The sequence below is a fragment of the Cottoperca gobio genome, chromosome 1, assembly GCF_900634415.1.
Source record: "Cottoperca gobio chromosome 1, fCotGob3.1, whole genome shotgun sequence".
In the NCBI taxonomy this organism is placed as follows: Eukaryota; Metazoa; Chordata; class Actinopteri; order Perciformes; family Bovichtidae; genus Cottoperca; species Cottoperca gobio.
Genome location: NC_041355.1, coordinates 3,803,795 through 3,827,476, shown reverse-complemented (window position 1 = coordinate 3,827,476; position 23,682 = coordinate 3,803,795). Strand labels below are relative to the sequence as shown.

General features: G+C 43.7%; 2 protein-coding genes across 6 annotated transcripts in view; both read right to left on the bottom strand.

Annotated features, from left to right (window-relative positions):
* sh3gl2a (SH3 domain containing GRB2 like 2a, endophilin A1) overlaps window positions 1-8,878 on the bottom strand; it is a 32,546-nt gene extending 23,668 nt beyond the window's left edge. For 3 of the 5 annotated variants that reach the window (XM_029437518.1, XM_029437532.1, XM_029437541.1), the window contains exon 1: window positions 8,642-8,875. In XM_029437518.1, coding sequence (XP_029293378.1) covers window positions 8,642-8,686 — 45 coding nt within the window. In that variant the 5' untranslated portion in view covers window positions 8,687-8,875. Of the gene's footprint in view, window positions 1-8,641 lie in introns of all 5 variants that reach the window. The other 2 variants (XM_029437512.1, XM_029437522.1) reach the window with 2 other exon arrangements.
* An 8,669-nt stretch (window positions 8,879-17,547) lies between these two features.
* cntln (centlein, centrosomal protein) overlaps window positions 17,548-23,682 on the bottom strand; it is a 104,367-nt gene continuing 98,232 nt past the window's right edge. The window contains exon 27 of the mRNA XM_029429905.1: window positions 17,548-18,354. Within this exon, the coding sequence (XP_029285765.1) occupies window positions 18,244-18,354 (111 nt within the window). The 3' untranslated portion in view covers window positions 17,548-18,243. The remainder of the gene's footprint in view (window positions 18,355-23,682) is intronic.

The window sequence follows — 23,682 nt, the reverse complement described above, 5'->3', positions numbered from 1 at the left end:
AAATATGCATTGTCTTCCTTCATTATGATTAATAAGACTTTTACGCAGCAATTAATAACAGGTGTTGTTGAGCATTTCACTTTCCCAGCCCCAAACCATCGGCAGTCTCTCCTGCAGTGGTTGATGCCCAGAATAAATAATATGCCAGTCCTGAATAAAACATCAACCATGGCCTGAATACTGATGCTCGGAGAGCGGGAGGAGCAGAAATAAGGGAGTGGAGCAGGGAAAAGAGAAACCACGGACAGTGACGAACAACAGCTCGATTTCTAAAGACAAACCTAAAACCTGAAGCGACTGTCGCCAGCGTTTCCCTTACTCAGCGCACCTTCCTTCTTCGACAGATCGTTGTTCATTTACAATTCTTCTACACGATGACATTTAACGGGTTTACCAGAGCCCTTGTTCAAAACATGGCGACAGCGTCTAACCGCAGGACGAGCTAAGAATAGGACCGTTGCAGGACGTGTCCGTCTGTGGTTAACCTCCAGCTGACGTCAGAACGCTGAGAACTCCTGTCCGGTTTCAAACCCTCCAGCTCCAGCATGTGCACTCCTGTCAGAAGTCATCCCACTGACAATTTGTTCAAATTTACTGCCAAACTTCACCCGTATTTATTCAATGCTTTGGGATTTATTAAGATATAGTATAAGTCAAGAGTCAACAGACATGAGGTCGTTGTTGCAATGCTTGCTAAAGCATTTATGAGCCTCCCGGGATAATTAACAAGAGCGTTTGTTAAAGATTAGGTGATGGAGGTGACATCTTACATTCATACTATAGTCAGAAAACAGTGGAAGACTTCCCTGTTCCCAGGAAGGGAGCATCCTTCTGTTTGCACTTGTCAGAGGGCTAACTGGAAGTCATGCCTGCTTAGTAAGCCCAAGTCAAGGACAGCAAAGTATCCTGATAGAGACATTTCAGAGAAAGGGCTTTTTTTTTTTTTTTGCTGTAAGGCAAAAGTGAAAAGTAAAAGAGTCGCAGTGAGGGAAGGAAATGAATCAAGATAAAAGGACGGGAGGTACATGGCTGCGGGGACTGTGTGCTGCTGGATTGGATCCAGTGCAGCATCACTTTTGCTGCATTGCTGATCCCCCCACTTGGACAAAACGGGAAGCACGGGGTTGGCTGGAAGAAGTGCATTCACTTCTTAAAGGCATAGTCGGTAGCATTGTCAGTTGCATGTTTGTAAACACGCAGCATTCAAAGTTGGCCCCTCCTCCCCCGGAGCTAGAGTACGAATGAAATGAGAGAGCCGGCGGAAGCGAGATCCAAGCAGTGAATCAACTCAATAAAAGGTTATTTTCAGATACAAACCCACACCTCTGCAAAGACCCGGCTGGAAGGTGGCAGGTTTTGAATGAATGCAACTTAAGTGCACACTTCATCCCGCTGATGGCCTGTCTGAGGAGAGAGGGGGGGGAGGGGGGGGGGGAAACACTGAAGCACATTAAAACAAACAGCTACGTAACAGCCCGTTCTCTGACACTCTGCGTCTTCAGGGTGACTGTGCATCGGCATCGTTACAACCTGGGAATGAGAACGGGCTGCACTCTCTGCTTATTGGCTGAGGGTTAACACACCCATGTGGGAGCCCAGAGGCACTTTGGTGATGCCCAGAAACGTCCCGAACACATCAAAATAAGACGAAAAGAGAGAATGATGGCCGAGGCTTGCAGGTCCTCTGGAGATACAGACACTTCCATGCAGCATATACCTCTACAAGGCTTTGTCCTCTGACTCATGGGGAAATACCAGACATAACACACCATATCTACACTTGATAATCAGCGCAGTGTAATAACAATAATTCTAACTCAATCATATAATCTGTAGGCCATTTGCGGAGGATGCCAAAATGACCACATTGCATGCCCCTAGTTAACCCCGTCATCCAGCCTCTCCATCTCCTCGGAGCAGAGAGAGTGCAAGGACAGAGGGGTTGTTTCGTTGAATATGTTAGTCGAGTCTGCCGGACCCATTGACTCTTTATCTCACTGACGTTTGTGCCAAATTAGAATATATGGCAAAAATATCAGTAGCCTAAGTGTGCTGTGTATTCATATATTCCTGGCACTGTTCGTGGTGCTGAAGTGGAGTGAAGTATGTGTAGATTATGTAGAAAGCAAGATAGTAACAAAAGAGGAGATAAAAAGATAGTAATCAATGTACATCTGTTGACGTTTACAACTACAAGCTATCACTGCTCAATGAACCCTGACTCTTAGTATCACCCATTAAAACTCAGTGAGCTCTGGGAAAATGTGATATTATATTACACATATAGAAGTAGATTAATTGACCAAATGATACAATGAATGGCGCAACAATTGGTGAAAGCGATCGTTAGTGGAATTAGGGAGTGGAAATGGTGGCATAGTACCAACATCAACTGACAACATTCAGTTTCTCCTTAAACCTGCAAGGAAGTAAATCCTTGCAGACTGAGCGTTCGCCACACTCCCTCCTGTTTGGCTGAGTGCTTCCTCCTACTCTCCCTTTAAGTATCTCTTGGCTTGAATTCCCGCTTTATCTCTCTGCCTCTCCCTACTGTACCTGCTCAAGGCCGCTTCCTACCTACTTCTCTATCCCCTTTCTTGTCTTCTTTTATCTCTCCTTCCTTGCTCCACTCTCTTCGCCCCTCCCGCTCCATCTGTTATCTCCCAGCTGGATCTGTTTTACGCTGCACTGCAGTAGGCCCTAGTGAGGATCCAGGCTGCATGAGTCACCCACTCACAATCTGCTGCCCTAAAGCCCTGCAGGCGTCAGTCACATCCAAAGACCCCACTGCTGTCCATAGGCATGCACGGGATGTACATCTCTCACATTTGCACATTGCATTCCTTTTTCTGAGGAAAGTAGAAACGCCTGTATGTTTGTGCACTAACATACACGAAGAGTTAACTTTAAATATACCGAGACGCGACTTCATTATTTGCCTTTAAGCTACAAACTAAGACGATATGTTTTTCAATTGTCAAATCACAAAGCCACACACGATACACTGAGGATACGTCGTGCAGTACTCTTATTAGTATTCAGCACACACAATGGGAATCCTCTAGTCGAACCAGGGCTGACTACAAAATAAAGGATTACTGCTCTGTAAGAAATATCCCCCATCCAAATGTGATATCCGTTTCCTACCAAGTAAAGCTGCCTTCACATGATAGGAAGGGTCCTCTGCACTCGCAGCGTAGTAGGCCATGGAGCCTGGCGGGGAAGGCAGCTAGTTAGTTTCTATGGTTACCTCCCTTGCTTGCCTCACACAGCTGTTATCTCATTGGTTAAGATCTGAAAGGTCAGCGGAAAACGAGGTCAAAGTTGAAATAATTTGAACTTTGAACGCAGCGCTCGGTGGCATTTCCGAGCAGCGTTCCCCGCCTAGTCGGGCGGCACCAACAGCACAGCGCAGCGCAGAACTGTTTTACTGCTGATCTTGTGAAAACAGCCTGAAAGCATCGCGACAGATTCACATATGTAGCGGCTGCATCTTGGCAAATCGCTTTGTGTACATACAGAACATGCGCGATAACACTTCACGCTGCTCCTACAGCCGTCCCTCAAAAAGGTGTCTCGGCTGAATTTTCCATCTTTTCTCAGTCTCATGTTAAAACAGCGGAGGAGATCATTTCTAAATCATAATGGGAGACGTTGTAACCTGTATAAGTTATATAACAGGTAATGGCCTGCATGTGAGCCATATGGTGCTGATCTGCAGCTGAGAATACAGGAAGTAGAAGAACATTACAGAAGCGCACAATATTTACAATTCAAAGTGGAACTAAAGGACAGACAAAAAGTTACCACTGCTACAATGCAACTAACTCTCAGATTCACTAACCTGACATTAAGAAAAAGAAAGAAGAAGAAGAAGTGATTAGACTCGGTGGATTTAAACATGACGTGCATGCGGAAGCTGCCAAACCTGTGAGGAAACCGGTTAGCCTCTTTCAGACACTGACAAGAAGCAAAGCAACCATTTTATCTGGAAAAGCTACAAGACCAACCCCCCCCACAAAGACTCTTCTTTTTGTTCCTCTCTCTCTCTCCCTTCTCTTCCCTCCTGCAGTTTCTATGTAATAAACACATTTATGTCTTCCTGCTGGCAGCACACACTCACTCCCTGCAGCCTTACGATAAATATAAAACAATGTTATTTAAACTAGGGTATGATTCAAATCAGAACTGGAGGAGATGCATCGTGCAGTTTCCTCTTTCTCTAAACCATTAGTTGTAGACATAACAGGACCAAATAAAAGAAACCTCACACATTAGCATGTTCACACGCATGCATGCATACACGTACACACATGTATGAATCTCTCCATGGGAACAGAGCCATCATCAAAGTAGCATCTGCTCAAAGCATGACTCATTCGACTCTGAGTTGAAGTTGACTTGTGATGTAATAAGTGCGCAATCGCCAGACAGAAACACTGTCCTAGCTTATGATGATACATAGAATATAAAAGGTGCCATTTTCTATAGAAGGCTGATTTTATTTCAAATCTATTACATTGTATGGAGAAGTATATTCCTCAGTGAGAATGATCCATGGATCGATGGATTAATAAATAAAAACATTTGAATAAAGGCAATTTCTCATGAGCCTGCTGGGGTTTACCCTTCATGCTCCGTGAATCCCTTCTTTTTACTGAATGGCCCCCGTTATTAATGCACCACTATAAGCCTGGAGGGTGAGAGAGAGAGAGGGGGGAGAGAGAGAGAGAGAGAGAGAGAGGAGAGAGAGAGAGAGAGAGAGAGAGAGAGAGAGAGAGAGAGAGAGAGGAGAGAGGGAGAGAGAGGAGCAAGGGAGGAAGGGGGAGAGGGGGGGGAGAGGAAGAGTGAGAGATGGGCAGATGAGGAGAGAAGAGAGATGAGATGAGGAGCGAGAGTTGAGAGAGGGAGGAGAGAGAGAGAGAGCACAGAGAGTGAGAGAGGAGAGAGATGAGGAGAGTAGGCAAGAGAGAGATACGAGAGAGAGAGAGAGAGAGCGAGAGAGAGCGAGAGAGAGTGACCGAGAGAGCAGAGGCGAAAGAGTGAGAGAGCGATAGGGAGACCGAGCCAGAGAGAGAGAGAGCGAGAGAGAGAAGCGAGAGAGAGTGACCGAGAGATAGAGCGAGAGAGAGAGAGAGAGTGACCGAGAGAGCCAGAGAGATTGTTGATTGTTGTGTCAAATAAATCACTCAGTGATGTCCGTAAGGAGGTGAAGCTGAGGTTGTTTGAGGTTGTTTGAGAGTGTGTGTGTGTGTGTGTGTGTGTGTTGTGCTCATAAAACTTCAGTCACTCCATGGCACTCTGCCTTTTATGGGCCGTTTGTTACTGCAGAGTGCATACCGTCTATAATGAAGAAATGCTGCTCAGGAACGAGGAGTTTCCATCTCTCTTGAAGCAGATGCTGCACACTTAACATCAGACACGACCGCACAGCTAATTAGCAATTAGTGACACATGGGGATAAAAGGTCAAGGTAGCATTTTAAGATGTGCAATCTGCTCCAATCTACATATAACTGTTTGACATTATCGCAACTCCATTTATCTATGGAAATGTTGTCAACACAGATATTAGGCCCAACCAGCCCGGTCCTCTGCTGTCCACATGGATCTGCTTCACGTTCCTTGAGACAATTTGAATTGAACTTTGAGGGCAATGAGACTGCTTTAAACCAATTAAGGATTTCTATATGATTTTGCATCAATACGATAAAGAACCTTGATTTGTTGTGTATTCAATTTGCTGGATTAGCTGAAAAAAGTATTATTATCTGGTTATTTTATCCATTAACTATTCAGATTAACATATAACATATTGATATCGCTAAAAAGAAATAGAGTGATAAAGGATTTTATCCATATCACCCACTCATAACTGTCCTGACACTGAGAAAAGAGCCAGAACTGTAAAGTAAATGCCATTTAAAGGGGGAAACAGCACCTCTAAAGCTCACAAGCTAACATGTTGTATCTAGTTTAATCCATAAAAAACACAAAATAATAAATATTATAACTTTCCGTTTTACGGGGGATTGTGTACATTTATTGGACAAGAGATAGCCCAACACATAATCCCGCATATAATGGTGTTGTTACTTTTGGACTGAGCCCTGCTAGCTGTTTCCAGTCTTCACGCTAAGCTAAGCTAAGCTAAGCTAACTGGCTACTGGCAATAAAGCATATACTCATATTTACCATGAATTCCAACTATTCCTTTAATGCTGATAACCACTCTGCCAAATTCCTGTCTGACTCTTTGTAAACCAATCCCTTAATCCCTGTGACCCCCTCTTTATGTGTTGAGGTGGGGGGGGGTACTGCTGCGGTCTGGTTGGAGGATGTGTGCGTAAGTAGCCAGATTGCCTGGTCGCTTCCTTGTTGAGTCTGGGCCCGGATTACAGGGCTGTGGCACGGGAACAGAAGGGTTGATAGGAGCCTTCTGCCACTGGGAGTCTGGGGAGGATGACAGTGTGTGTGTGTGTATGTGTGTGTGTGTGTGTGTGTGTGTGTGTGTGTGTGTGTGTGTGTGTGTGTGTGTGTGTGTGTGTGTGTGTGATGCTGAGGAACAGACGGAAGGAGACCACAGAGACAGCTAACTTTGAGCCTCGAGCTGACTAAATCACATTGGGAGTAAAACTGAGTAATGAAGACTGTGAAAACCTTCAAATTCAGACTTCTTCGCTGCATATTTACACGCACAACAACCTCTCTTTATGCATGCATACAGAGCCACGTAACTGTATGCATATTTACAGATACAAATGCTCTCAGACACCCTCGCCTCACACACATTCACAGAAGCATTTGAGGATGTGGAGGAACATCTGCAGGGAGAGAGAGGGCTTTGCTAATTGGTGACAATAGACACAGACTCATCACACAGAATTAACGCAATCTGGGAAGCCATCTAATGCCCTGTTTGGGCTGCTGTCTACTTCCAATCTGATCCAATGAGCTCCTGATTAAAACTGAGAAGTATGTTAACAGCAGAACAGGAGCTTTTGCAATTTATTTATTTCCTTTAACTTAATCTTTAATATGATACGACTTACAGTTACTGTTTTAAATTTGATCTGCAAGTGCTGCTCTTCAAGAATAACAACATTCCCATGACTGGCTGTAATCTTCTACACAAGCCTCTCAAATGTCAGCGTGACACTAACGATAATATAAATAAATAATGACAGCATAAAAAAAAGAAGAAGACTCCATTGTATCACCATATTGTATCCCAGCTGTTAAATGTGTAATTACATCCTGTCCTCACAAACTGCCAGCTTAGTCTCAGTTATTCAGGTCCAACGTGAAACTAAAAGATTTAATATCTATAGACGTTATCAATTATCAGCGTTACAATTAAGACATTATTCCCTCCCATCTCAGTGACGATTGCTTGTATATGAGGAATGGTGCAAAAATACTGGGAGAACTGAGGAACAAGGAGAGGGGAGAGCAGTGTGTGTGTGTGTGTGTGTGTGTGTGTGTGTGTGTGTGTATGTGTGTGTGTGTGTGTGTGTATGTGTGTGTGTGACTCAGCCAGGCTCCGGGTGTCCTGCTCTGTGAGGCTTGAAGCTGACTCTCAGTGTTGCTGTGATTCACTCCTAGAAACAGGACAACCTCCCTCACACGCTGGAGCTCCCAGCTTACACCGGAAACAAACGTCACTCAAAGCCTTGGAGTAGGTGGAAGACTGCAGGGACAGATCTGCCCATACATTGGACCGCCAATATTCCATTGGTGGCCACCACTGATGGCCTCCAAACTCACTGAGTCTCGGGAGTATAATTACTAAAAAGATACTAAAATGGATGGGTTGAGGAAGCCTCTGAGTAACCTTGAACTGAATATCTTCTCATGCATTGGGCCTACATCTAAAAAAATTAACAGATGATTGTGCATGGGAAAGTGAAGACGTGATATAATTCAACACTGGTATCCTGCAGTAGAAGATAAGTGCGTTTAGAGGGCGCCGAGGTCATGGCGTGCCGCTGCTGGTTGGAGCGGATTTCCGCCAAGGCGCACTTAACGATTGCATAACATCGTCGTGCGCGTCGGAGTTCCCACTGTGGTTAGCTTAAAGACACCCTGATTTAAACTGCCCTTCATTAAGGCCAACATCTTGCGCATTACAAGAGTGTGAGCGGCTGCCATGAGCTGCAGCTCTGGTGCTTTTCTGTGCGGAATGTCATCTGAAGGGTACCGAGAGGAACTGACGTCCCTGGCATCACTACCATCATCTTATCGTGCCACCTGCCCCCCCACACGGCCACGCACAAACATGCCTTTGAATAATTGTCGTGTATTTCCGTTATGCATCTAATAACCACAGCAAAACAACAACGGAGCCTGCAGTGCAAAAAACACGAGTAATAAATTATTCTATTGGTGCAATGCTGCACCATCTTTTCCGTAGAGTACATTTCAGCACCAGGACAGCAATGAGTAAGTGATTTAGAGGTAACAGATGGAGCTCAGCCAGAGCACACTGCTGCATGCGAGTTGCAGCACGAAGTGGTAATTTAGCACCAATTTCTACTATCCAAACGCCACTCCTGTGTTCGCCAACAATGTGACACCCCAAAACATGAAGATCTGATGAGATCTGATGCGATGTGGCGTTCAGGACGTCGCGTCCCTCTTACCTGAGTGGCTTTGTGGAATTGCTTCTTCAGCCCCGCTACAGACATGGTTGCTACACGGTGGTTTCTAGCTGGGGGGATATGAACTTGATGCTGCAGATGCGTGAGGGAGGAAATCTCGGTTCTAATTGTATCTGGTGATGATCTTGCAGCCGTTGCTAACCCCTGTATACACTGGTCTTCAGCAGAGGGATCTCCTGTGAGAAAAAGGGGCTGAGTAAAGCCCCGATCAGGCTATTGGATGTCAGATCCACATGTCCATGAGGGCGCTGACGTCGGAGCCTGCTCCTCTTAAAGCGGCCGCTTCCTCCTCTCCACGGCTGGATGCTCTGAAAGGAGGTATTTCTAATGTAAACTCGTTTAGTAGAAGGACAATCTGGAGGGATGGCGACTTACTTTAGACCAGTGGTGTAATGGAACAAAGTATATTTACTCAAGTACCAGAGTTCAGCTCTATTATATCACTTAAGTAAAAAGTTGCAATACCACATTGTAGAAATACAACGTTACAAGTCAAAGTCACGCATTCAACATTTTACTTCATTAAAAAAAAGGTATTAGCATCAAAATGTACTTAAAGTACAAAAAGTAAAAGTACTCAATCTGCAAAACAGCCCCTTTCAGAATAAAGTGTATTTTATAATTGTATTATAATTAGTGATGAATGATTGTGTTCATCACTGTAATGATGAAGCTGGTCAAATACTTTAATATATATATATTTTTACTATAAATACTAAAGAGTAGCTTGTGAATGTTACCAAAGGGATCAATACAGCTTTATCTCAACATATATTAAAACATAATCAATTATTTGTGGATTATTTATTGGTATTAATCTAAATCTTCAAAGTAATTTAAGATATTATCTAAATGTAGAAGTTAAATTATACTTAAGTACAGTATTTAGATTAGTTATTGTCCACAACTGTACTTAAGTACACATTTGAGGTGCTTGTGTACCTACTTTACTTGAGTGTTTCCATTTGCAAAACATTCCCAAGATATTCCCAACCATATCATGATATTACAGTATAGAATATGATGCAATGCTGCAGATTAAACCACCCAACAGTATATAAAGTATTGAAAATGAGCAGAAATATAAACTTCTACAGCAACATACACATGAATGCAGCAGTAAGATTAATGCAATATAATAGTAAAACACTGACAGGGACCTTTTCTTCTGCTGAATAATACTTAATAATAACGTTGGTAGATCACATTTGTTGGTTACAGACTAAAATGTGAGTTTCCCTTTGCAGCGATGTGCTTTAGGTTTCTTTTTCTTCAAACCAGATGAATGAAATACCATCACCTCGGAGAGCAATAAAGAAAGAGGCAACGGAAACACGTTGGATATGCAGTTAGTCTCGGTGCTTGCCTCTCTAATGAGAAGCCTGGCAAGCTCCCACTTCTCCAGCACCCTGGACAGCGCCCATCCACAGAGACACAGATGTCCCACTACAAACTTAATAACTTTCCTCCTATCCCATCTGTGAAATTGACTCGACACTGTGGGTCCAGGTGCAACAAAATGCTGATTTACATGTACAAAAGGATCACTCACTCGTGTTATTAAAAGAAAAGCAATGAGATATGGAAGATATGCACTCATACTCAAACTTTAAGAGAACTGAGAGGGATTTAATCTACATCCCAATTTAGAAAACATTTATATGTAGCTTGAGGAAGCTGTTCAGATAATAGTGGATGTGGGATTTAAAGGGACCTGTGACTAAACAATGCTTATATGAGAGTTTAAAGATATTGTGTAAGAAAACGTGCAAACTCTGCGCTTCTACATATAGAAGGTTAAACAACCTGCACGAATCTGCAGCTCTGATGCGAATAGTGGCTCTGAATTAAAGCTAAGAAGTCACCTGCACACATTCTTCAGCTCAGTGTCCCTCGACGCCAGATGGCCGGTCAATTGTGGAAGGAGAACTTGGGCAGACAGTCAAAGACTCACCCATATGGCCACAGTGACGATCACCAACCGGGCGATCAAATCCTAAATATGCACGGATAGAATGAAGGCCTTAGAGTTTTACATTTTACATTTAATAACGTCATCTTTTACCTTTCAAATATTAGTAAAGCCATTAGATTAAATTAAATACAGCTCGGCTCGTCGATAAATAGGGGTTGGAATATAATGTGTGTACACAACAATTAAGTAGAGTAAGTCATGTTTGCAGTGTGCGCTTGTGGGAGGTGGATATCACACCGTTAGACCACAGACAGGATTTAAGGAATAAAGAAAGAATCGTGCAGCCAAATCAAACAGTACAAGATGTGCACGTGTGTTTAATACTAACTGATGAATACACGTGCACATCTTTGTAAGTATATTGATCTAGTACACACGATTCATGTGTTCATCACGTTGCAAAGCTCCATCGTTAGATCTAGATTGCTGTATTATCTTATTTTGCTGTTGTTCTATTTTTAAATTGTATTTCTGTGCTCGTGCAATGATCACATTCCACCACAGCGGATTGTTTAAAGCATTGCTGGTTCAAAATGAGGAGAAACTTTTGGTGTGTTAGTGGCGCCATCGTGTGGAAGAAGGGAGGAAGCATCCATCTATCGCACACACCAAGACACCAAACAAAAACAGTGCTTTAGAATTGTATTCATTCATTCATTAATTAATTAATTAAATCATATATATATATATATATATATATATATATATATATATATATATATATATATATATATATATATATATATATATATATATATTTGTTTCAATAATCACCGCTCATAGATCCAGCTCACTCACAAGATAATGTCCACATCACAAAAATACATCATTTCAAGGGTTTTATCAATCTTTTTGTTTGATTGATGTAAATCAGCTGGAGCTTTGTCCATAAAGCCTAAACAGTTTGGTTGGAGTGAGTGACCATGGATAAAATACTATCCTGAACTCTTTTAAAGTTCATAACATAATCATAGAGAAAGTCTATATAATATTTTACGGTGCAATTCCTGCGTCATACAGCTCTGAACTGTGCTTGTTGCTGTGTGTTGGTCACAATCTATGATGCTTTGCTTCCACCTAGTGGTGGGAAATGATGCAGCAATGATCATACGTGTGTAACAGGGTGAAACATGCAACACATATGATTACAATACGTCAGATGAGACCAGCTCCACAGTGAAAGCTGCATATGTATGATTGAATATCACCCGATCTATTGTAGGAGCACTCTGAACACCGAGCGTTGTTTTGTCTGAGTGGCTCTTATTGGCTAACAGAGAAAAGCACGAGTGATACATCAAACCGGCTGACAGTGACCTGAGTGCACTTCTTTGCTCAGGTCTCCTGCACGCTGGCCTCGGCGGGCAGCTCTGATGAAGTGCTTGGTCCCACGGCTCAGTGATCTGTATGTGCGCGTGTGGCCTGAGGTGAGGGTCCATTTGTCTTAACTCACGAGGCGATAAATCTCACCTGCACCGTGCAGACAGATGGAGGCTGAGCTCAAATGAAATTTGAGATTTGTTGCCATTAACTTTATTACACTGTCCACTGGTCTCATCTTTTGTCATCAGCTCTGACTGAAAGTTGGAACGATGGGAGTTTTTCATTCACACATTACTCACACGTTCATGTTGCAATGAGGGAAGGTTTTTGCCTACTTATATTCATATTAAAAAGCTTTTCTGCACATGTTTCTAATGCTAACTGATATTTGTCACTTTCAGTCCCTAATTAAAGGATATAAAGGCAAAATGTGTCAAACTCATGTTCCAGGGTACTCACGTGGGAAGCAGCCGCAGAGATACTTGAACTCTGTCACTTGGGTCAGCAACTTAATCCCACCTGAGGAGGTAACCACACAGTTCTGAGGTTTTAATTGAGGTTGATGAGTTCTGCAAAACTACAATGTTGGCGAGAAGCTTAAATGAGCAAACTCCTCACGAGCGTAGATGTTGTGTTAATCATAATCAGGATTATTTATCATTATAACTCAATGACTTTAGAAACGTCCTGCATGTATTAAACGCATCAATCTGGTGCACTATGAAAGCAAAATTATGAGACTAGTAAAAGGAAGAACTTTGTGCTCTACTAAACAAATGTAATCCTAAACACATTGGTTGTATAGAGATATGAATGTTGATGACACGACGGTAAATGAGACCGGCTTCACGTTCACGCCTCCTTTGCATCAACTAGGATGAAATCCACAGTTGGCCAGATCATCCCTTCCACCTCCGACCCTGGTAATGTATTTCCTGGAGAGGCTGAGCTGTATGTGACATCCCAAATGATTAGGGTACACCCTCCACTTCCCTTTTATAAAAATCGGCCAATTAATAAGCGCTGATCATGACCTCTGCATGACCTCCTTGAACTTTGATAAGACATAAGGCTTATTTTTAAGCATCTCAGAGTGAATCTCATGCAACGTTTTGACGGCCTCTAGTGACCTCTGCCCAGAGGAAGTGTCATCCGCTGACATGTGCTCATGAATTCCACAAATTGTTCCTTACATCATCCTAATACTCATAGTTGAGGTAAATAGTTCTTCTTGGTTGCGGCTAACATCCTGGGCAAAGCTCTGCCTCCCCCTCCTGAGGTCATGAACTCTGGGCTGACGGGGAACTGAAGCCGTGCTCTCTCAAGCCACCAGACTCCATTGACAAAAACGTTCATTTTACTTTGCAGAAAATCAAAATTGCTGCTCTGCCGCTGCCTCGATTTGGTTATTTAGTTTGTGTTATTGCCGAATTTACCCTTTAAAACACCAAAGTCACCTAATTTTATGCGGCTAAAATACATTTAGCTGCCGCCCACATCCACAGCAGTACATTGGTTTGCTCCCCTGCACGTATTCCAGTTCCAACAAATAAATCAGGCACGACTTATATTAATCTTTAAAACCTCCAAACAACTTACGTTGCAAAAAAAAATGATGCAAAAATTGTATGTGTGAGGAAAATGTGTGTGTAGGTGCAGATGGACAAGACAGGATGGGCTGTGACAGCAGAGCAAGGGGTCATTTGTCACACATATGGCAGCCGCGTCACTGGAGACAAACAACTAACACACACCAGGCCTCGGTCATGTGTTCGTGTGTTTCGTAAAAGGCCTCCGCAATCCCCACGCCATCCCACTCCACTCAAACATGCTAATGTACCTGTGCTCTGCTCTAATTGGTCCCAGTGATGCTCGCCCTGCTCCACCTGTGTTCATGGGAAGCCTCCAGTCAGTCCTGCAGTCAGGCCTCCGCCACTGCGTGCGAGCGTGCAGTGCTAATATTATGCAAACAAACACTTCTTTGTTGTTTGGCACTTCTTGCACCGACCTGCCACTGTGGAAGAAAGGGAGAAAGTAAGTAAAGGGAAAAGGAGAAAGGAATGAGGGGTGGGTGAGTGGGGGTGCTTGAATTCATTAGTGTGATTACCTGAGGTGTGCTACTTTACAGGGGGTAATCTGCCAGCCCGCTTCATACCCTCCAAACTTCAGCCAGTCCGCTAATGAGCGCTTGGAAAAGTTAGTCAAGGTGGAGAGGTGCTTTGAGGAGCTATACACCGCAGACTAAGGTGTTATTATATATGCCGGAGCAGAAAACAAAGGATGGCTGTTTTATAACAGCCAAAGACCGGTGAAGACTGAGACCGTCGGAGTATCTGTGTGTTTGGATTGTGAATGCACATAACAAAATGGTTCTATGGATAGTGTGCCAATTGATGAACTCAAGAGCCTCAGAACCAAAAATAAATCCCCTGCTTAGAAGCTTGGGCATATTTCAAAGCTCTGACGACACTGTGCTCCCAACAACGACAGTTTGACTGATCTGTGATATTAGGAGCCACGTTTTCTACTTTTCGTTTGAGACAACATCCCAGATTAGTCACGAGGACACCAGAGGGTTCAGGTATAGTGGCCTTCAAAGAGTCGCTTCTCTCTGAGGTGATGTCGAGGACTGCGGCTTCCCTCCTACGCTGCAAGAGAAGGTGGATTAGAGACCAGATCAACCCCTCTCTCATTTTTTCTTTCTCTCGCTTTCTCTCCCCAGGAGCTCAGGCCATGGCTTTAGAGAGACAGCTGCCATGAGCAAGGCTTAGGACAGTCCGCGGGGACGGAGGAAGTGTGAGTGTCAAAGAACAAGAAAAGTGCAGGAACAGCTTGGTTACGACGGACAAGACAAAGAGGTGAAAGGGAGGGGAGAGAAATCCAAAAAGAGAAGCCAGAGATATATATATATATATATATATATATATATATATATATATATATATATAGATTCTGTAACTTTCCCCTTCCTCTTGCCCTATGCCTCTGCTTTATCACACAGCATCAAAACATAGCTTTAGTCCCCCGAGTGGCTGGCCTTTTTATCTGCTCCCTAGCTTCCCACGGCGGGCCGCATCCACCCATAATCTGCTGCCGTTTCATGTCTGGAGTGCAGTAGAGGAGGATAAGGGACTTGTTCAAGTGAAGATCAATGAGGTTGTATACATAGCATATGTGCATCAGGAGAGTGTGATTCCTTTTTTCTTTTTCAGGTGGCATCTGATCTAATGAAAAAAAAAAAAAGAAAAGAAAATGATACAACTTTTTTAGATGCGTGATCTAAAAAGTTTAAAAGATAATTAGGCTCTCGACTAAAACTCCACACAACAATCAGAGATAAAACACAAAAACGTGTCGTACACCGTGTAAACAACATCTACCTTTTGTTTCTGAACCTTCTCCCCCGCGGATCAAACATGAAGGATAGACACGATGAAACACCGTAAACATGTTGCATTATACATTTGTCAAAAACATATTTGGCGGTATGTCACGAGTACCTCGTTATTTAAGGCAGTGCCAAGTGTCTGCGTGTGGAATCAAAGCAGGCTGGTATATTGGCAACAATAGCCGGGGTGTGAAACTGTGTCAGTGAAGTAAGGGAAATCACCAGAGGCTGTTTTCTACTCACTGCACAGCTGGTTGACGAGATCGACAAGGACTAATTGTGCATCAGTTGGAGGCTGCAGAAATTCTCAGTTTGTGCTTTGACTGTTCTTTGTACTGTGGGCTAGCCGCCTTCCCACCCAAGTGGCACGCACTCACACACCAGACTGAGGGAACTTAAAAGTACCACAGAGAAGCCTTGGGACACACACACACACACGAGTACAAATACACACATACACAAATCATCGATCGACCCCAAAGTCAACCCGTGACCCCCGACCTCCTCTACCCCTCCAGGAAAGACGTCCTGCAGGAATCCGAGGAAATAGAATAAAAACAAAACAAGAAAGTTGGATTTGAAAAGAAGTTGGAGAGAGGGAGAGAGAGAGAGAGAGAGAGAGAGAGAGAGAGAGAGAGAGAGAGAGAGAGAGAGAGAGAGAGAGAGAGAGAGAGAGAGAGAGAGAAATGACACAGAGTTGATTGTGTTGGAATGAATACAAGGGGAAGGGAGGGAAAACTTTGCATTTGGAACCACTGATCAAAGTAATCCCCACAGGAAAACTCTCTTAATGAGAGCTGTACAAGAAAAGAAGGGTGGAAGACAAGGAGAGAGTGAAGGAGAAGAAAAGAGGGGTACGGCACGCCATTCCTACACAGAAAGTACAGAGATGAATCATATACAGCGCCTAGTGGAAGACAGGGTGTGTGTGTGTGTTGGAGGGGGGGGGGGGGGGGGGTTGTTTGAAGGGTGTTTTCAAGATCGTTTTAACGTCTTCACTGTGGGAGCGTCAGCGGCAAGGCCAGGTTAATTAAACCCAAGGGAGTACCAGCTGAGGGGGGCCCGCATTTGAATATGTCACAGAAATAGCACGAGTGTGTCAGCCGGGGCCGGGGCTCGGCGAGCAAACATGTTGACTATGCATTACACGCTAAAAGGAAGAGAGAGAGAGAGAGAGAAATAGAGACAGTCAGACAAGCAAAGGGTGGGGGCTCCGAGATAATTTGCGTTGCACCTTCTATACCCACTGCGCCACCGGATTTCTCTGAGTTATTAATGTTTGTCATTAGCCGCGTTACCCTGGAGGACAGTGACTGGGGGGAAAAACTGCAGAAATTTATATGGGACAAATATTGACAATAGCTGGCTCCTGGGGATTGGGGAGGAAGAAAAGATGCAAACTATGTTAATGAATGGTAATTAACCACGAGGGTTCGTCTCTCCTGGATCCCAGCTAAATTGGTCCCCGAGTTGCAGCTAGAGACAGTCCTGGCCTAATCCTTTATTATAAAAAGATAAAGGAAAACGACCTCATTAGCATATATTTGAGAAGGGAGGGGGGATTAAAGAAGTGGAATTATTTCTTTTTAATTCCTGAACGGAGGAGTCTTCACACCATTGTTAATTATACATAATAAAAAGAAAAGGCGGAAAGCGATGAAGAGGAAAACAAAAGCTAGGAGAGGTACAGAAAGAAGAAGAAGAAGAAGGAGGATGACTTGAAGGGAGGAGTGTGTGGTCTCCTGTGTAGGATGCCAACTCAAGGACAGGAGGAGACCAGGATCATGGTTTAATATTCAAAATGAATAATAAGAGTGCGAGGAAAAGGGAAACAGATAAAAGGGGTTGGAGGTAGTTATGTCAAGGATGTAACCACTCCTCTAATACACCCCTGTGCTCTGTGTGTGTGTGTGTGTGTGTGTGTGTGTGTGTGTGTGTGTGTGTGTGTGTGTGTGTGTGTTCATGTGGACCCTTGTTAATGATGTCAACAGCAGGGGTCACTTGCTACAGACAGGAACCATGCCAACAGTCAGCTGTCAATCATGAGAGGGGCGAGAGCCCTGCTGTCTACAAGAGCATCCTCAGTCCCCATCACACACACACACTGACTGACAAGACACCATTTAACAATAGGACCATGTCATTCATAACAATAATGCAGTCTTTCAACAAAATAAAGCCAAAAATAGATGAAATGTTTTGTTTTTATTGAGAAAGTGAAAGGAGCTTTCCAGATTCGTTTTTTGATATTCAACATGATTATCAAAAACATTTTTTTAAACACAACGCTGTAACATTTTTAAAGACATCCAAAGAAATAATCCTTCTTTAAAATAAATAAATAATTGCAGTTCATTTGATGAATAAAATCCAGTGGGCTTCAACATCATTGGATAAGTTCTCTGCGGTCTGAGAAAACTGTGAATATTCTGCTCTGCACTCTTGACTTTTCTCAAAGTGTCGACTTTGCATCGCTGGGTCAAAGTCCCTGCACCCTGAGGTCCTTCAGGTGCCAAATAAATTAGCTGGAGAGGTAAAAGACAACACAAAAAAAAGTCTAACTTAAACATTAGCGTAAGCATTTGCCTTATCACCCCTGGTCTGCGTTGAGAGTGGCTGCACTGTAAATTAGCTTGGCGCTAAAGGGCCCTGTCTGATAGACATAGTGCACTGAGCGCTAACACAGATGTCGAGGGCTCATTTACAAAAGCCGGGCTGCTGTGTTGAGCCAGTGGCCCAGAGTGAGTCGACAGCGCTTTTCTCACAAATATTGGTTCTGCTGCCCCGGCTCAGCTTGGCTCAGCCCAACTCCCACTGAGTAGGAACCGGGGAGGGAGAGAAGAAGGGGGGGGGAGAAAAAGAAGAGGATGACAGTTTTCCCAGCCTCAGCCCAGGGAGTCAGGCTTTTTCGCTGACTGGTGCTGCGAGCGTGGCCAGCTCTTCTGTCAGCACTTTCCTCTCCTTCATCTTCACACGCACAGCCTCCATTAGCTGGCCGGCAGAGGGGATCTGCAGGGGAGGGGAAGGATAGAAACAGGGTGTGGGGGCGGTGGTAGAAGGGGTTAGAGAAAATGAGGAAAACACACAAATGCACCACTTAAAAAAAAAAAAAAAAGAATCAGATTTTTGACACCTGGCAGCTTTTCAGAGAGCCTATGTGCTGTTTTGTGAAACAACAGAACCTCAGAGAGGCCCTCAGGACTTGTGAAACTTTTGAGGGACCGTCCATGTTGAGTGTTTTGACGAAGCAATTCACAAAACAGGCCAGACAGCAGCCGCTTCAACACCTAATCCCACACTTTCCAAGATCCCATGCTCAATCAGTGGTACTGTAATATACCATCCACTAAGTATTTAAGCATACTGTAGGTTCTTAAAGCAACACTCGCTCATATACATTGTGTTTCTCTTGTACTTCTTTGTTTTCATTTGTCGTATTGCTGTATACTGATTGGTTACATTTCCTGATCATTCTTCTTGTCATTTATTGTTTTTCTAAATGACGTTAGCTTAGCTTTTTCCTTTTTTTGTGTATAAGCCTGTGGGGCTTCTTGACCTCTCCTGACACATTTCTTATTTTCTTTCCATCATCCAGATTTAATGCAGTGTTCTGTGCAAATCAGGAGGTTCAAGCTGAGACCAATCGAAGGGGCATCTGCTAAATTAGACGAAAATAGGTAGAAGATTCCCTCATTTTATTTCGTATCCCTCCAGTGCAGCTCAGCAAGGATACATTTAAGGAGAAGAAACTTTGGAAGATCTCCACTCAATTTAACAAACCACAATTTTAGACTTTGCATTAAAGAAATAAGACTGTTGATTCTGTCCCTCATCGTACTGTTCCTCATCGAAAGGAGTCGGAGGGGCCGATATGGACGGGAGACTTCAAAAAAAATGTGAAACTATCCTTTAAAGTCGAGGAGTTCCCCCCCCATCCCCCCAGAGGGATCAGTTGATCACTTTTCTGCAGACACGCCTCAAGGCATAATTAAAAACATCCCGAGCATCGCTGGGGACGTTTACAGCATTGTTGTGTTTTTACCGGACTGCGTTTACGCCGGGAACGTAAGAGGACGATAATTGATGTCTCTTTAATCATACTTTACAAAGGTTGAGTGTGAACGAACTACGCGTGTTCTCTTAGTTGTTGTTGTTGTTGTGGAAAGGACGGAAAAGTGAAAATAAACAGGTGAGCAGGCTTCTCACTGGCTAATTTAGTTTTTCCTCCGAATCGACACAAGGATTTTATGGTCATTAGGGCGCCTGATCAAAGGCAGGCATTCATACTGTATCCGCCATAAATATTCACTGCAAGTGATGTGCAGACCTTTACGGGCGCCTTTTTCAAGCGAGGGAAACAAATGCATTCCCTGAGCAATTTTCTAAGTCACGTGGCATGAGATGAGAGTTGCTGCTACGTTACCATTGGCCAAACTGAAAATAGTGACTTCACACATCATAAAATATCACATTTCTATCTCTTAAAAGAGAATTTGAAAACATACACAATTGAACCATACACGGAGAAACACACACGTCCGAAGGGCTCCAACTATGGACCGTTATCCACAAACGTGTTTATTTAATTTTATTTGTGTTATGTAAAGCCATATACGTGCGTTTTAATCAAATACAAATGTTATAGGTTTACATGTAAAGTGGTATTTATTTATATATACACTTTTGTGGATCAGCTTCCTGTCGGTTTGTGGGCCATGTGACATTTGTGAGGTCCCTCTGATTTGTCTCTCTCGAAAGAAATCCACAAAAATATGAGATGCAGTTACAGGCTACACCAGTAGGTGGCGAATGTGGCGGGCAGAGACAAAAGTCACTCGCTGGACTGACGTTGACGCTTTCATACTCTTTGGAGTGAGTGGGGCTAATAACTAGACAGGCCCAGGAGGAGAGCAGTCAGTCACAGGTGCGCACGTTTTTGTGTTCCTGTAGTCTCAAGGCAGGCTACCTGGGTCGAACATACACCTGGGTCGAGCACCGAAGCAGCAGAGAAACAGACCAATACAAAGCCTCTCGTCTACGAGAGTGACGGGCCGGATTGTCTTCTGTTGCTTACAAATCTCCAATAAAAAAAACTTCCATACATAAAAACTTTGCAGAATAAATTCTGCATCAGGGAACACAAGGTATCGTGTTGCTTTGAAGTAATTAACACAAACTCACACCACTGTTTGGAATCAGGTGTGCAGCTGACATTTGAAACTCTCGTCCTATCAATGTCCAATACGTGTGGAGAGCGAGCACTTCAGAAACTCACATACAAAAAAACACACACCTGACCCTCGACACATCTCTCCTCTTCATTAAAGGTAACAGGGAGCAGGGAACACAAGGCCCCGTGTGTGCCGGGAAGTGTGTGTGTGTGTGCGCACTTGAGCATGTGTGCAGTGGGGAGTAAGTTCCAACAGCACTGGATGCATCAAACACACAGAGCTATCCCTCAGAGAACCACTACAGTGAAGTAACTGCTGAGACATCTCCCTCTGCCTCTGTCCTCCAGGGAGAGTTCACTCTGTCTCGCACACACGTTCACATCGGCACACACACACACACACACATCCACACAATTTCCTAATCAGCTAATTGCACTTAGAGCCACTAACTATGCAAACAAACCCACTAAAATAGAGACATAGCCACAACACAAGGCTCTATGGGACAGCAAAGAGGGAGACTGAATCATTAAAAGCACCGATGTGGGAATATGGGTAAACAACACTAACAGGTAAACATGATCTAGATAAACCTAACACCAGTGAAATGTAAGTCTGAAAGAGATGTTGAAACTAGAAACTCTTCTTTCAGTTCCTTCATTTTAAGTGTGTTCTGGGCATTTGAAGTTTTTATCTCGGACAGTGGAGAGACAACCGCACATGAGGGGAAGAGAACCGGGGATGTTACAGTCCATGACAGGTGTGCTCTACCGCTGCCTGGGCTTTGGCTATTGGCTGATACCGAGTCCTGAACCAGTTGTGTTTAATCAATAAGCTGCATGCCTCGCTGTGTGGAAGTGAGCGGTGGAATTATTGTACTATGTGTGAGGCTTGACTTAAACAATGCTTTGCTAACTTTGTAAAACAAAATAAATTCTATTTAGTTCCTACCTCTCCTTTCCTCCGCTCTGACTGTAGGTGTGCGCGCACGTGTGTATGTCAGGTGTGAAGCCCCGCCCTTCGCAAAACAGAGCGGAGGAGAGAATGTGAATGCACAAAGTAGACTGTACAAACTGAAACGTGCACATACATTAGATCAGTAAGATAAGCGTTTACTTTATTTAATAAAAGAGCACCTGTTCAAAGTGAAAAGTGAGAATTTCAGGGGGTGCGCGGGGCTCCGTTGGGGGGGGGGGGCGCGGCCTCATTGTCACGATACCCAATCCAGCTATTTGACTCAGTATCGACCCGATATCCGATATCGCTGCGTCCCTAGTTCATTCACAAACTACGGAACATACGAGCATAGATGCAACAGCATCAACGTCTTTATACAGCTTCATTAAACTTGCTGTATGTCACCAAGTACAGTGAGAGAACATGCTGGTTGATAAAATAATTCTAAAATACCTCTCATTCAGATTCCTCCCCCTGTAGTGTGTAACTGTGGCACAAGGAAACACAAGCGCTCACACACAGGGCTCACGGACGGGACGAGCAGGACTCTCCTTTCATCTAACTGCCTGGATTGCTGGGGACCGATACCCTGCAGGATGGTTGGAGGTAAGCTGTGATGCAGCTGCTCTACTGGATCCCCTGGGCTGCTTAAGGCAGGGTTAGGAACTGGCACTAATGTTATGCTACAGTTGATTTAGCCGGGCCCCTGTCCCCTTTGGCGGGGCTAGCCAGCACCAGCACTAAGCAACGCGGCGGCTGTTTTGCAAGAGGCCCTGTCCCCTATGGCAACACTAAAAAAAGCTACAGTAGCATTAAGCCATGCTAACTCACATCCATTACTATTCAACAGGCCCTGCAGAGCAGACCTTTTGTCTAGGTGTGATTTCATGAACATGTTTCAGAAGTGAACTGACATGTAAAGCCACTGACACTGACCAGTGTGTGTGTGTGTGTGTGTGAGTGTAAGAGTGTGTGCGTGTGTGCGAAGACGAGAACAAGAGCTGCAAGCAAAAGGTGTTTCTATGAGCCAATTAAATGACATTGCTATTCTACAGCCTGGGGCGCACCTCAAGGCAAGGAGCAGCTCAAAGTTGCAGCACTCCAGTGACCATTGTCTGGTAGTGGCATTACACACATCAACTTTCTCCCTCTCTTAAAAGATCGATCATTCCAGCTCTTTTGTCTTCTCCCTTGGAACGGGTTAGCGCAATTATTTTCAAGGGCCCAATTTGTGAGTAGTTGTAAAAGATTGTGTCAGGCAGCAGGATATCTAAATGAGTCCGAAGGAAAAAAGGGAGGGGGAATCAGAGAGCCTAAAAGAGATAGAAAGGGGTACATCATCAAACTTTCTGCCTGCGCTCAGCACGTCACAGATTGTTCTTGTTCACTCAGTTATCCACCACTTTACCACCTTATCATTATAAATGCAGCAGCCGTGTATAATTAGGCAGACGTTGCTGCTTCATTTAACGAGACGAGAGACATTTGGGTCCTTGCAGGAATGTCTACCTGTAACAACAGCGTACCTTACAGTTGTACAGTGTAAGAAACAAGGATGTACACTACACCTTCATTTAATTAGAAGCCATAAAAAGGTACAGTTACCCGATCTGATTGGTATGACAGGAGCGTTTTCACAGCGGTGAGGAATTCTTGCTATAAATCTTTGTCCCTGGCTGGTGAGCCGTCTCTAATCTAGGCCACTATTCAAGGTAAGGCAGGAGTAGTTTTATCACAGAGGGGGGAAAAACAGCTCTTTGATCTTTGATCTTCTCACTTTTGTTTGAAAATCAAATTTATCAAACGGGGGAATAACAACAACAACAGCATGATAAATAGGTGTTAAAAGAAAAAAAAAAGCACAAAGGCACCATACTAAAAAGTCTTGCATTTGATTATCTCCTATAATGAATATGTCACATTTGCAAAGAGGGGCTCAGGTAAGAAAATCACTAAAGCACCTATTCTCTCCCTCTCCTGCGTAATTACCTACCCCTGCAGCGGAGCAGATCCCTCTCTTTTCTCCCCTTTAGGTCACTAGAGACTGATATGAAAGGGAATTGGACACTTGGGGCCACAAATACTGTAATTAAAAATCTCTCCTTTTCTTGATACGTTGTTTGGAAACATCATTTCGGTGCGCAACACGCATTTGTTAGGGATCTGACCTAAATACACCCTAGATTAAACACAGGAAGGCACCGGGTCT